The following is a 15,005-nucleotide window of genomic DNA, read 5'->3' on the forward strand; positions in this document are numbered from 1 at the left end:
TTGAACCCTCAGCCATCCCAAACACAAACGGACTCAAACACAGAGCTAGAGCCGGGGTGAGAGGGCAGCCTCGCCTTGGAAACAAATCAGTCGGCTCCATGCTTGGATGCACTAGCTAAGTCACTGTGCCCCAGGCCTGCCCTTGCCCATATGGGGGCCCTCGAGATTCATTTCCTGTCCTGGCCAGATTCATTTCCAGCTGGAAGAAAGAAAGAAAAAGAGAGAATCCAATACTTGAGTCAAACATCGCATCTCCTGATGGTTGAGTCTATCAGCTTTATTTGTGGCAAGTCTCACAGCACCAAGGCAATATGAGATCTGGCCCCTAAATCATTAAGAGACAATTTTAGGTGTTCCAGGAAGGAGCCAGTCTAGAATCCAGCTGCCTTGTCCCTTGGGCTGAGACAACTTCAGGCGGGATTTCCCAGAACCTCAAAGCCCCAAGCAGCTTGGAATAAGAGCAGTCACCAAGGTGGTGACATGGCTCAGTGGTGGGTGCTTGCCTAGCAAGCAGGGCGTCCTGGGGTCCATCCCTTGCACTGAAAAAAGAGTATCCATGAGGAGCAAAAAGACCCAGGTTCCAGCTCTGCCTTGGCCACTTCTTAGCTAGTGGAAGTGGCCAAGATCTCTCTCTGAGCCTCAGTTTTTGCATCTACAGAACAGAAAATATACAAGGAACTGAAAGCCCTGACCACACTGTGAAGTGCCACTTGAAAGGTGAGAAATGAGTCACAAGGGAATGAGGCTGACAAAGGTACTGGTGTCACCTCTGCTGCCAGCCAGACGGAACTCACAGGAGGGACATCTTTGGTAGGAAATTAAACCTAGCGATGAAGGGCTGGTGCCTTATCCCACATTCAGTGCTGTCTCTTTTGATCAGTACTGGTAGAAATCATGCCCTGGGTGCACAGCCTGTCAGCAACTTATAAAGAACTCTAGCTAGTGGTTGGGGTGCAGCTCTTGGTAGTGTATGTGCTTAGCATGTGTGAGGCCCTGGGTTCCACTTCCGGCAACACACACATGACACAGGAATGCACTCATGCCCAGGTAAATTCCAGGCTCTGTGTTGGGCTCCACAAAGTGTAGCAGGGAATGACAACACGCCCTCCACCTTACAGAACCTCACAGTCAGCAACACTGTAATCAGCAGACTCCTAGGAATTTATCCTAAAGGAATTACGCAAGGTGTGAGCAGAGATTTAGCTCAAACAATGTCCACCAAGTTTCAGTTCCAGACATGATGAGTAACTTGTAGACTAACTCTACTTTGGATAAAATACATGTTTTTTTAAAAAAAACAATTATTGGAAGGCATGACAGGGAAATAAACTGTAGGCAGAAAGTGGAGAGGATTCAATCCTTGAAAAAGGAGACAAGTATTGTAAGATCCTACAGGGCTCAGCTTTTCCCCAAGGCAAGCCGGGGAGCCAGAACTCAAGTCCAAACTGCAGTCTTTGGGCTTACGGCTGCCAGAGGACCTGAGAACCAAGGGAAGAAATCTAATCAGGGATGAAGCTACAGCAAAGCAGACAGCCTCATGGCCTGCACAGCCCCCCTGAACTCCTTGGCTGGCCCCGGAACTACACGTGTGTAAGGCAGAGCCCAATGAACTCAGGAGGATGCAGCCAGAGAGGCTGCAGACGCCCAGGAGAGGTGTCAGCTACTGCCCCAAGAAGGGAGACGAGAGAAAGTTAGAGTCTCTCCAAGTTAGAGGTTTAGTTAACATCTAGGGTTTGCTTTGGAAACCACAAAAAGACTATGTCTTAAAGGCAAAAACTACATCCCAGGTGTAAGGGCTTTACCTACCCATCCCAATAAAATATAAATGCTGAGCCTTCACAAGTGTATGGCAATCTCACTGCTTGCTAGAACAAAAATTAGCAATCTTCAAGGTAATGAAAATCTCCACAACATGTCACTCAAGGCTTACAGAGAGACAGAGAAAGAGAAGAGAGAGAGACAGGGAGACAGAGACAGAGAGACAGAGATAGGAAGGGAGGGAGAGAAGGAGAGAGGGAAGGGGGAACTTTTACTAATATAAACAATTCCCCAAGAAGATCCAGATATTAGATATAGAAAAGAAGAATTTAAAAGTTATATATATTATATATATGTATGTATATATCCTAAGATACAAAGTAAGTTATGAATAAATGAAGAAAATTTATCAGAAAAATATAAGCAACAATGAGAATAAGGAAAAAACACATGAAAATTGAAGAACTGAAAAGCATATTATCAGAAAGGAAAAATTCACTAGATGAACTTAACAGAAGATTGTAATTGTCAGAAGAGTCAATGAACTTTAAAACAGAGCAATGGAAATTATTCAATCCAAAGAGCAAAGACAAAAAAAAAAGCAAACAAAGCCTTAACAACAATATCAAGCAATTTACTATGTGTGAATGGATTCTTGGGAGAAGAGAAGAGAGAATAAGGAAGAAAAAATTGGAGAAATAATGGACAAAATTTTCCCAATTCAGTTTAAGAAAATGGACTTATAGATTCAGGATGCTCGAAGAAACCACTCCCCCAAGTAGGATTCATGAGGTTCCACCTAGTAGTATCTTAGTCAAACTACTGAAAGGCTAGGATAATGAAAAATTTTGAAAATAGCCAGAGGAAGAAAAGACACAGCTAGAAGGGGAACAAAACCAGGTATTTATCATAGACTTCTCACCAGGAACCATGAATGCCGAAAGACAATGGGACAATCATTCTGGGTAATGTACTGAAAAAAAAATAGTCCAGAATTACAAACTCAATGAAAATATTATTCAAAGACTAATGGGAAATAAAATAGCAGAGAGGATATAGAGAAATTAGAACCCTCAAGCATTGCTGGTGGAAATGTAAAATGGTGCTGTCTCTATGAAAACCATTTTGCAGTCCTTCAACAAGTTAAACGTAGAATTACCGTATCATCCAGCAATTCCAACCTTGGATATATATAACCAAAATAATTGAAAACAGGTGTTCAAACAAAAACTTGCTCACACATGTTCATAGCAGTGCTATTCACAATAGCCAGAGGGTGGAAACAACCCAAATGCCCATCAACTGATGAATGGATAAACAAAATATGATCTGGCCATATGATGGAATATTATTCATTATTCAGCTACATCCTGCAAGATGGAGGAAGTCTCATAATATGATGCTGAGTAAAGGAAGCAGACACAAGAGGCCCCATACTGTAACATTCCATTTCTAAGAAATATTCAGAATGGACAAATCAATAGAGATAAAAAGCAGATTTTCGGTAGCCAAGGGCTGTGGAAGAGCAAATGAAGAATGACCATTTAGTGTGCATAGGGTTTCCCTTCAGTGTGACAAAAATGTCCTGGAACCAGATAGTGATAATGGTCATAAAACATTACAAATGTGCTTAATGCTACTGAATTACACATATTAAAATGATTAGGATGGTAAATATATTGTGTGCATTTTATGATAAGTAAATAAATAAATAAAATTAAGGTAAAATAGATACTCAGACAATTTTTTTTAAGCAGAAAGAATTAATTCCAAGCAGATCTGCCCTGCAAGAAAAGCTGAAAGAACTTCTTGGAGATGAGCATCTAGAGTATCAGATGCAGGGTTAGAGTTCCAAGTAGAAAGATAGATGAGTGGAAATCATAACTTAGGATGAATGGAAGATTTTTAGTCCTTCCTTTCACTTCTCTAAGAGACAACCTGACTAATGTAAAACTTGTGACATTGACCTATAAAATGTGCAACCTATTGATACTTGAAATATAAAACAATAACATGAAAAATGATAGATAAATGAAATTATACCATTGAAAGTTCCTTCCATTTTGCATGGAATAGTCCTATTTATCATAAGTTACAGATGCATATTGTAATCCTTAGAAAAACTATTAAGAAATAATACTGAGAAGTGGAATGGAAAAGTCAACCATGGAGGACATGTTAGACTAATTCATACTAAGCTTGCTTTCCCACCACAAACAACCAGGAAGTTGGACAAAATTTGTGAGAAAATGTTCATAGACATTTAATAAGAGGCACACAGAACAGGGATCTGGGAGAGAAGGAAAACTAACAGGTGACTCCTGAGGTACCTTCGGGACCAGTGCAGAGGGAAGAGGACCAGGTAGTGTGTGGCAATGTCTTGGAATCAGAGAGAAGGAAGTCAGAGTCAGGCATGGTAAGGTAAATTTGGTGGGCCATGTATTGGAAAGAATAGAGCTACGCAGGGCCAGAGATTTAACTCAGTGGCACCACGCCTGCCTCGAAAGTACAAGGTTGTGAGTTTGAGCCCTAGTACCAAAAAAAAGAATAGAGTTATGCAGAAAAAGAGCTTCAGCTGGGTGTGGTACCACACACCTGTAATCCCAGCACTCAAGAGGTTGAAGCAGAAGGATCGCTGCAAGTTCAAGCTTAACCTGGGCGACATAGTGAGTTCAAGGCCACCTGAACTTCATAGAAAGACTCTGTCTCAAAAACAAAATCAAAAACAGAGCTCCAGAAGTACACATGGAGTCAAAATGTATTGAACTATAAGCCTCTGGTATGTATAAATTACATGTATGTAATAAGAGGTGTGTAATTATACCTCCAAAAATTGATTTAAAATGCAAAAATAGCTAGAAAATAAGAAGCAGAAAACATGTACAGTCCTATATCTATGAAAGAAAATTAATTATTAAAAACTTCACAAAGAAATCTAGAGCCAGAAAGTTTCATTTTAACTTTATAAGACATTTAAGAAAAAGGAATAACAATTTTATATCCCCTCCCCAATGCCTTCAGAAATAGAGGAGGAAGGAACTCTTTTATGAGACCTACAATAAGTCTTAGAACCAAAGGCCAGTGAAGACATCACAAGGAAAGAAAATTATAGAAAAGTAACAAATGCAAAAATATACAGAAAAGTAATACATCCAAATGAGATTTATTCCCAGGAATGAAAGGTCAGCTTAACATTCAAAACCAAAGTAATTGGCCACACTAATATAATAAAAGCTTAGAAAAAAATGACCACTTCAATACAGAGGCAGAAAAAGCATTTGATAAGATTCAACACTTATGCTGAAAATTCTCAACAAACTAAGTGTAATGGTTTATATTTGGATGTCACCCAAAGCCTCATGCGCTCATAGGTGGGGACTTGGGGAGGTGACTGGATCATGGGTGTGTGATATTGGCCCATTAGTGTGTGATACTGGACCATGGGTGTGTGACACTAGATTAGTGCACTGATTGCTTTAGCAACCCGTGTAGATGATAGATTTACTGAAGAGGGAAGCCCCAACCTGGGTGTGAGTGGCATCAACCAATAGGCTTGTGGGCCAGATTAAATAAAAAGAGAAATAAGAAGGGCATTACCTGTCAGTCATGGCCAGGACCCATGTGCACAACAGCTTCTGAGTCCTGTGCCTGATGCCAATCAGAGAATGGTATCTTCAGTCCTTCTGGCACAAGATAAAGCAGGTTTTTGGTAGGATGGCCTAGATCCGATGTCAGAATGGGGTATAAAAAATAGTGGGCATTGTCCTTGTGGCCGGTGCCTTCTTTCTTTCTCAGTGATCCTGTGTGCAGGGAATATTTCCCTTCCCACAGTCACTCACACTCACTCACGAGTTATATACATGAAAGAAATTAGCATTTGTCTTAAAATATTTTCAAAACAACACAATAGATAATTTAGGGAGTTATTTGAACTTCTCCCTCCTTCCTATTTATCTATCTCCTATTTTGTGCCAGAGAAAGAGAGAAGAGGTTCTCATGTAAGAGAAATTGTAGTATTTAAACTTGTGTGTCCGACTTATTTTATTTAGCATTATTTTCTCAAGTTATATCCACTTATTTTTGAATGCCTCAAGTTCATCTTTCTTTATGGCAGAGTAGTACTCCATTGTGTATAAATGCCACATTTTCCTTGTTTATTCATCTGGGTTTTTAAAAATGAATTTTACATTTTTGATATAAATAATGATCACATTTATCATGGGGAATTTGTACCTGTACATAATATGTCCATTCATCTGTTAATGAACATATATGCTGTTTCCAAGATCTACCTATGACTTTAACTCTTTTGGGAAAGATACTTAGAAGAGGGATAGCTGGATCAAATGGAATTCCTATTTTTAATTTTTTGAGGACTCTCCACACTGATTTCCATAGTGGTTATACTAGTTTACATTCCCACCAACCATGTAGAAGGGTTCCTTTTCTCCCACATCCTCTCCAGCATTTGTTTTCATTTAATTTTTTAATGATGACCATTCTTTGCAGGATAAGATGGAATCTCAGTGTTTTAATACCTTTAATAAATGTAAAACCTAAGGGCCAGAGATTTAGCTCAGTGGTGCCAGCAGTGCCTGCCTGGTAAGCGCAAGGTCCTGAGTTCAATCCCCAGTTCCAGAAAAAATAAAATAAAATAAATGTAAAACTTCTAAGTTTTTCACTTGTTCAATTCTTTGAACAGAGCAAGAGCCTGAAAGGGAGCCCTGGACATCCCAGCACCCAGAGAACCCGCGGGGGCGCGGTGGGGGGGGGGGTGCCTCCTTGACCAGCAGGGGTCCCCAGAGAGAGAGGAATAAGAGCTGCAGGACTCACAGGAGCCACCTTAGGAATGTGCCTACAGTCCTGGACATGGCCTTGATTTCGCCTGCTGTCTTTATTGACTCTTGTTTGGGATGTAAAATCTTTACAAGGGCTTTCCGGAGCCAGCCCACACTGGCTCTCACACTCCCAGGAATTCCTTGACTGCCGACTCCTCCATCTCAAAATTGCAACCCCTTCCCCCACCGCTGGGCAGCCACCCCTTAGCCCAGGCTAGGTTTGCTGACAGAGGCCAGCTGCATCCCTCGCCCTGAGATGAGGTGGATGCTCGGCTTGCTCATCTTAAGGGGGGGTGAGCCCAGAAGGCTCTTCCAGCTTGGAGGGACTGATGGAGGCTCTGAGGCTGAGATCTTGAAAGGGGTCAGCAACTTCTCACAGTGAGCCCAGGAAACCCAGATGTTTCAGGTGAGCATAATGATAATCAGTATTGATGGGGATTATAAGATAAGAACTTTCTTCTGGAGACGCCAAGCCCTCGAATCTGGAAACCTTTGGGAGCATTTGGCCAGCTCAGTCACCCCTACCTGACCCCTGTCTTCTCCACCGAGAGGGGTGGGTCCCCAACCCTGCTTTGGTGGTCAAATGGCCCAGCCAGAGGGATTGTTCCTTGGACCTGTGAGAGCAGGCTTCAGTGCTTCACCCACTTAGTCTGCTTAGTCTTCACCCAGTTAGTTCTTAGTCTTAGAATTATCCAAGGCATGGAAGTAGGGCAATGGGGAACAGCCTAGCCTCTCCATATCATGTTAGGATACTGTCTGCTGAGCTGGCTTAAGTGCCATCCAACATCCTGGAAGGTTGTCGCTTTGCCTAAGTTGCCTGTCTACTATGAATTACAGCCCAGGTTCTGCAAAGTTGAATGTTAAATGATTTTTGAGGCTTCGAGAGACTAATAATTCCAAAGGTTTTGTTTTTATTGTTTTGTAGAATCTAATTATGTGATCTTATTTCAGGTCCTAATTTTATATTGGGTGGTTTTAATCTTTTTCCTTGTGTTGTAAAAAGCCATAACCAATCTGTGGATTGATGGGTGATAGATGAATAGATAGATAAATAAATAAGACAGATACATGGATGGTGATAGATAAATGGATACACAAATGATTGATAGGTAGATAAAGAGACAGATCGGTACCTCTAATCTTTTGAATCAGCTTTGTAATTTTGTTGTTTCCCTCATTAAATGAGTTAAATAAAGCAGTATGCACTATTTACTTGTCTGAAAACTATGACTTAAATATTTTGACATTCAGACTTCATTTAGTAATTCATCTGAAAAGAGAAGTAAAAATATATACTCCACTCTGAGGGGCTTCTGGGAGAGAGAGGAAAGGGCTTGCTTGGTCAGGGCTTGGTTATTCTCAGAAGAATGGGAAGGAATAAGGGGTTTTGGGGGAAGCAGATGTGAAAATCACAGTGGCTGATGGCACCTGGGTGGGGCTCCCAGGCTCTGGGGGCTGGGAAGGACCCAGAGCTCCCCTAAAACTGAAAGGACCTCTGAAAACAAGGCCCTAGTGGTACCCCCGACAGAGATCCGCCAGTGCTTCACTGGGTGGAGCTCAGCACCCCTCATTTTATTGATCATTTAGAATGGCTCAGGCAGTTACTTAAGGGTAAACCAATCACATTCCTAGAAACATCGCCTTGTCAGCCTCATGCTGAATCCAGACAGCAGGCCTGTCTGCTCTTTTGGAGGGACCGAACACCTCTGTCCACAGCCATGGGTCTGCAGGAATGGCAGATTCAAGCGCTGCTGCAAGGGGCCTGGTGGGGCTGTGGTCATTCAGTTCAGCAAGTTCTGGAAGTCCTTTTCCATGAGTGTCTCAAGTTGTGCTGTTGCAGCCTCAATATCCTGAATCGATTCAAAACGTTTCCCTTTCATGGCCATTTTGACTTTGGGGAAGAGCCAAAAGTCACATGGTCCTAGATCCAGTGAATAAGGTGGATGATGGTACACACCTGCATGTTTTTACAAGGCTGTCTTTCTGGTGGATGGAACTCAGCAGCTGAATCCGCCTTATTTTGTTATCACACCTTATAAAGACCTTCATGAAAGCAGACTTCCAGAATTGCTTCAGAAAGGGGCAGGAATGATGGAGTAAGCATGCTTGAAGTGAGAGTGAGTGTTTTGAAGGGAATTAATGGGAATTTGTCTTCTATTGTAATAAATTTTTTAACTGAAACATTCACCATATTTTTTATCACCCCTTGTATGCTGGGTCTTGCCCACCATACCTCTCCCATGGGGAAGCTCAGGTCCCTCCACCCCTCACCTCTGAGGTCCTCCTGCTTCTCCCTGAGAAGGGACCAGGTCAGCCTTGTAACACCCCCCCCCACACACACACACACCATCAAGTGCAAACCAGCCCCTCTAGTACCAGGCACCTCACGGACACTTTCATAGCCATCCCCTTCCTCTGTCTGTGCTCGGGGTCACAGGCCCTTTGAAGCATCATCACTATGATTGTTGCTCTCTCTGGAATCATTATAGTACTATTTGTAATTGCAAGGTTTGTATCTGTCACCTTCCCATTGCTGGGAGAAGATATCTGACACCTGCAACTTACAAGAGGAGAGGTTTAGCTTAGCTCACAGTTTCAAGCAGGCAACAGAACCACTGAGCTAAATCCCCAGCCCTCGATATTCTTAGCTCACAGTTTCAGAGGCTTCCGTCCATGGCCTGTTGACTCCAAGGCAGAGGAAAGCAGCTATGGCATCCAGGAAGCAGACAGCAGGGAAAGAGCCAGAGAGGAAGGGGTCAGAGACCAGATACAATCCCTAGGGTCACACCTCCATGACCTACATTGTCCAGTTAGTCCCAGCCCCTAATAGCCCACTCAGCTATGAATTCACCAATGAGTTAATCAATTGATGAGGTTAGCAGCCTCACAATCCAATCCCCTTTCCCAGAATCTCTTAATCCAGTCAAATTAACAATCAAGATTGACTATAACAGGGTTTTAGGCCATTTACAACAAAAGTATACAGCATCAGCCCCTCTATATCTGAAAATATTCTCAGATTCAATAAACTGCAGATCAAAAATACTTAGAAAAAATTGTGTCCATATCAAACATATACAAACTTTTCTTGTCATTATTCCCTAAACAATAAGGTGTAACAACTATTTTTACATAGTATTTACATAGCATTAGGTATTTTAAGTCATCTGTGGATGGTTGAAAGCAGGAATCCCCAGCACCTAGGTCACAGTACTGGTCCATGGCCTGTTAGGAACAAGGCCACAAAGCAGGAAGTGTGTGGTGGGCAAAGGAGCACAGCATCATCTGTATGTACAGCAATTCCCCCTACTTTGCAATACTGCTTGAGCTCTGCCTCCTGTCAGATCATTGGCAGCATTCAATTCTCAAAGGAGTTCGAATCCTACTGTGAATTGTGCATGCAAGAGCTGTAGATTGCATGCTCCTTATGATAATCTAATGCCTGGTGATCTGAGGTGCAGCTGAGGTGGTGATGCTAACACTGGGGAGTGGCTGTGAACACAGATTAACACTAGCAAAGACATTTAACTGCACAGAGACCTTAATAAATCAATTGCTTGAAGACTCATATCAAAACTCTATCAGTGAGTGGCAAGTCACAATTAAGCTGCACCTGGTGGCAGGCTTTAAGTCAGAATCTGACACTTATTTTAGTTCATGTGCACCTTGCGTATTATTTTATTTACCACTTCCATTCCTTCCTCTTTCCCACACTGTGCACTTGTCTCAGTCACAGGTTTGGTAAGGCCATGAGCTAACTCCAACTAAAATGGGTAAAACAGACAGACAAACAGAAGTCACTGGAGTGCTTGTTTGAAAAGGGGAGAAGACCAATGATGAGACAGCAGAAGACTCTAAGACTGCCAACTAAAAGAAAGCTGCATTTAAAAGAAAATACCAAAAGTATTATTCAAATTACAAGTTTGTTTCAACAGGTGATTCACATTGTCCAAGCCTGCTTTGTACAATATGCGGCAGCCAGCTACCTAACAAAGCCATGGAACCTTCAAAACTGCTTTGCCACATGGAGACCAAGCATTCTGCATTAAAAAACAAGCCTTTGGAGTTTTTCAAAAGAAAAATATGTGAACACAAAGAACTGAGGCAATTACTGAAGGCCACTACTTTATTAAATGCGCCTGTACTGACAGGCCCATTCTTAGTGGCTAACTCCATTGCCGAAGCCAGGAAGCCCTTTACTCTTCGAGAAGAGTTGATTTTGCCTACTGCTAAGGATATTTGTTATGATCTTCTAGGAGAGTCTGCAATTCAAACGGTGTCATGTGTTCCTCTTTCAGCACCATAACTTAATTCATTAATGAATTAATGAACTGCCAGAGAATGAGGCACAATTGTTACAAAGGACTAATGAGTTACTGTGTTATGAAATCCAAGTTGATGAATCTACCAACTTTGAAAACAAGGAAACAATGTGTTTGTTGATATATTTTTTCAGGAGCATGTGCATGAGATGTTATATGTACATTGTTGCCAACCATCAGCACAGCTGCAGGACTATTCAAGTCTTTGAATGATTAAGTATCAGGAAAACTGCACTGGTCATTGTGTGTGGATGGATGCATGGTCCATGACTGGATGGGTTTCCGGTTTCATCACTCAGGTCAAAGAGGTTGCTTCTGAATTAAGTCTACATACTGTGTCATCCACCTAGAAATGCTGGCTATCTGAAAAATGTGACCTGAACTTAATGTTTTGCAGGATGTGATTAAAATTATCAACCACAATAAAGTCTATGCTCTTAACTCATGTCCGTTTGCACAGTTCTGTGAGGAAATGGATAGAGAGCACACATATCTTCCCTTACACCCAGAAGTGATGTGGCTTTTACCAGAGTTTCTGAGCTATGAGAGCCAGTCCAGAGTTATTTTTTTAGAAAAACAGTCACCACTGGCAGCACATTTCAATGTCATGGAACGGGTTGCAGAATTTGCTTACTCATGTGACGTATTCAACCTGCTCAATGAACTCAGTCTATCACTTCAGGGGAGAACCATAATCATGTTCAAGTTGCCAGATAAAGTGGATGCATTCAAAGCCAAACTGGAATTATAGGAGCAATGAATGAACATTGGGATTTTTTTTTTTTGGTACTGGGGATCGAACTCGGGTCCCTGTGCTTGCAAGGCAGGCAGTGGAACCACTGAGCTAAATCCCCAGCTAACATTGGGATTTTTGACATGTTTCACACATAAGCAGACATTTTGAAAAAGACCGAGCCAGGGCCTTCTTTCTCTCTGCTGGTGCATGATCACCTATCTCAGCTTTCAGAAGAATCTGAGCATTACTTTCCAACCACCAAAGACCCCTGAACTTGGAAGGAATGGATTCATGACCCAGCTGTAAATAAGCCAGGTGAAGTGACTTTGTGTATGCTGGAAGAGAATCAACTGCTTGACACTGCAAATGATGGTGGTCTTCAAAGTATGTTGAGACAACTTTAAATCTCCATACATTCTGAAAGTCAAGGCAAAATATCCTGAGATTGCCACAGAAATGCTGAAAAGCCTGCTTCCATTTCCAACATCCCGTTTTTGTGAAGCAGGGTTTTCTCCAGTGACAGCAACCAAAACTGTGCTTACAGGCTACACTGATCATCAGCAATACACTCTGGGCGTTACTGTCTCACATTACCCACAGATGGGACCATCTAGAAAACAAACTCAGGGCTCCCACAATTCTGCATTTTGGTGAGTTGTAATAATAATAGAAAGAAAGTACATAATAAGTGTCATGCATTTGAATCATCCCATAATCATCTCCATCCCTGATCTGTGGAAAAATTGTCTTCCAATTTTATCCAAATACTGTGCCTTATATATAAAGAGACTGGAGCACCCAAAGTTTTTGTTACTTGCAGAGGGTCCTAGACACAGTCCCCCATGGACTGAGGGACAACTGTATATACATAGTAAAACAGTAAATTAGGTAATAAAAGATGGGAGAATGACTTTGTCAGAAAGCCAAGTTTGAGCATAGGTACTGTTTTGAAATGCAAAACTGTCCTCCGAGCCTGGGGCCCACCAGCTCTGCTGGGGACCCAGGTGGCTGCACACCTGTACCTTAGTCTGGACCAGCCTTCCCTGGTCATGAGTGTGACAGGAATTTGCTGTTGACCACCTCTGTTTTCCCCTGAATGCTACTGTCTGGCCCCTCGGGCTCCAGATCCAGACTGAGGCTGGCCTGGAGGATTGGGAGGTAAGGGCCCACCCCACTACGGGTTCATCAGAGCCAAACCAGGAGAAAGAAGCATAAACCAAACACCCTCCCCCAGGTCCGAGCCCATGAGGTTCCTCCATCCCCTACTCAGCAACGAAAACAGGACCGCATGCCTGGGCCCACGAGTAGGGCAGTTTCCTCCTCAGGCTGGCCAGCCCAGAGCACTGGGCTCACAGAGGTGGCTGGGAAAAGGAAAGAAGAAGTTCGAGCTGTGCAGCAGAGGAGGAAAGGAGATGCAATCACAGGAGGAGGTGGCAGGGAGAGATGTCCACAGCCATCGGGGCCCACCCTGGCTGGTGCCCTGTCCTCGGGGCCCCATCCCTGGCAGACTCACCCTCATCACAGTTGCTCCCGGTGAAGCCAGGGCAGCACCTCCACTCCAGCGCTGTCACCGTGCGGTAGGACACCCTGTACGTGGGTCTGATGAGAGTCCTGTAACTAACACAAGCACAGCGTCAGGGAGTTCGGGCTCCCTGTCACCCGAGACCCAGCACTGCAAAGACCACCACACTGCCTTGCCATCCCAGCTCCATGTTCACTCCGTGTGAGCTAAAGGTCCTTTCTACACCTCTCCAAATGTGGCCACCTGTCGTGGGAAACGTCCTGCACACTGAGCAAGATATGAATGTGGAAAAGAAAAATATTGTTAAAACCTGCAAAACTTCCAAACACCCTCAACTCACAAACTCTAACCTTTTCCCAGGCATTATTCCTTTTTCGTGATTCGTCTAAAGAGTACTTACTGAGCACCCATTTTGTGCCATCCTGTGGTTGAAGTCGTGAAACTGAGTCTGCATCCCTGGGCAGTGGGACATTTCAATGACATCTCCAAATACATTAGGGGATATTAAGGCAATAAAAAGCTCCTGAAGTTGGTGGTGTACACCTGTATTCCCAGAGTTCTGGGAGGCTGAGGCAGGAGGACCACAAGTTCCAGCCCAACCAATGAAAAACCTCTGTCTAAAGGTCCTGAGTCCAATCCCCACTACCACCAAGACATACACACACACACACACACACACACACACATACACACACCTCCTGCTTTTTAAAACATTTTAAATGAAAAATAAAATTTTTAATTAAAAAATAGATAAATAAAATTTAAAATAAAATTTCAAACAGCTCATGAAAAATGCTGTAGATCCCCATGGTAAAGTTCTACACACCAGTGTGGAAATCTCCCCTCCTGAGTTTTTTGAGCTAGGGTCTTGCTGAGTAGCCAGACTGGCCTCGAACCTCTGATCTCCCTGCCCAAGCTTCCCAGGTGCTGAGATTATAGGCATGCACCACACACCCAGCTCTGAAATTCTCTTACAAATAAGTTTCATACTATTTTGTGAAATACCAAGAAAAGTGGACATTAAATGTTCAGCCGAATTTCATAAGGGGGGTGCGTTCAGCTTTTCTTATTCACTTTCTGTGCATCATTATAACTTTGCATAACTTCCCCTTTAAAACAAACAACATGACTTCACAAAGTTAAATCTGGTAACGTCAAGCAACTTAATCGGTGAATGGGAAAACGACGAATTAATTGGGAGCAGTATGCGCGCCATCCAGAGATCCCCCGATGACAGGAAAATGCACAAGTCAAAGAAATATCTAAAATTGGATTTCAGAAGTAGGGCTCTGAATCTGAAAAATCCTGTTCCACTAATTTCTCTTTTGAAAACCCTCTCACTCATGTTTCATCAGCATTCTGGCAACCAGCTCCCCCTGCCTGCAAGGGGAGCTTCTGGTGAGGAGCAGCCCCAGCTGAGCGCTGTAGGGCCAGCTAGGGTCAGGGGCAACTGAGTCACAAAGTGGTGGTGGGGGGTGGAGTCAGTCCTTACAGTGAGTGACTGGGGACAGGTGGTGAATTGCACATAGTCACTGCCATGCTCAAACACTCATGCACTCACAGCTCACATTCACAGTCACATACCACACGCTCGTGTGCTAACACTAACACAAGCTCACCACCCACATGTTCTCTTAGCTCACACCCCTGCACACACTCACTCAAACACATTCTCAATACTTACACAGGAGCACGAGCTCACTCACACTCCCACTTCCTTACTCCATAACAGTATCTCCCGTGTCCTGGGTCCTAAAGTCTGGGAGCCACACTACCGGCACCCAGGAGCCCAGGGTGAGGTCCAGAGCAGCCCTTTGGGAAAGGTCACC

The 15,005-nt window shown here is 43.2% G+C and overlaps 1 protein-coding gene across 2 annotated transcripts in view; it reads right to left on the reverse strand.

The window, feature by feature from the left end:
• The window catches only part of Col26a1 (collagen type XXVI alpha 1 chain), a 145,320-nt gene that overhangs the window by 74,147 nt on the left and 56,168 nt on the right, over positions 1-15,005 (reverse strand). Inside the window, exon 3 of one of the 2 annotated variants that reach the window (XM_004840137.3) lies at positions 13,168-13,265. In XM_004840137.3, the coding sequence (XP_004840194.2) occupies positions 13,168-13,265 (98 nt within the window). Of the gene's footprint in view, positions 1-13,167; positions 13,272-15,005 lie in introns of both variants that reach the window. The other variant, XM_013070526.3, reaches the window with a different exon arrangement.

The sequence above is a fragment of the Heterocephalus glaber genome, unplaced genomic scaffold (assembly GCF_053883595.1).
Source record: "Heterocephalus glaber isolate CG9 unplaced genomic scaffold, H.glaber_assembly_v1.0 deba00001610, whole genome shotgun sequence".
Taxonomy (NCBI): Eukaryota; Metazoa; Chordata; class Mammalia; order Rodentia; family Bathyergidae; genus Heterocephalus; species Heterocephalus glaber.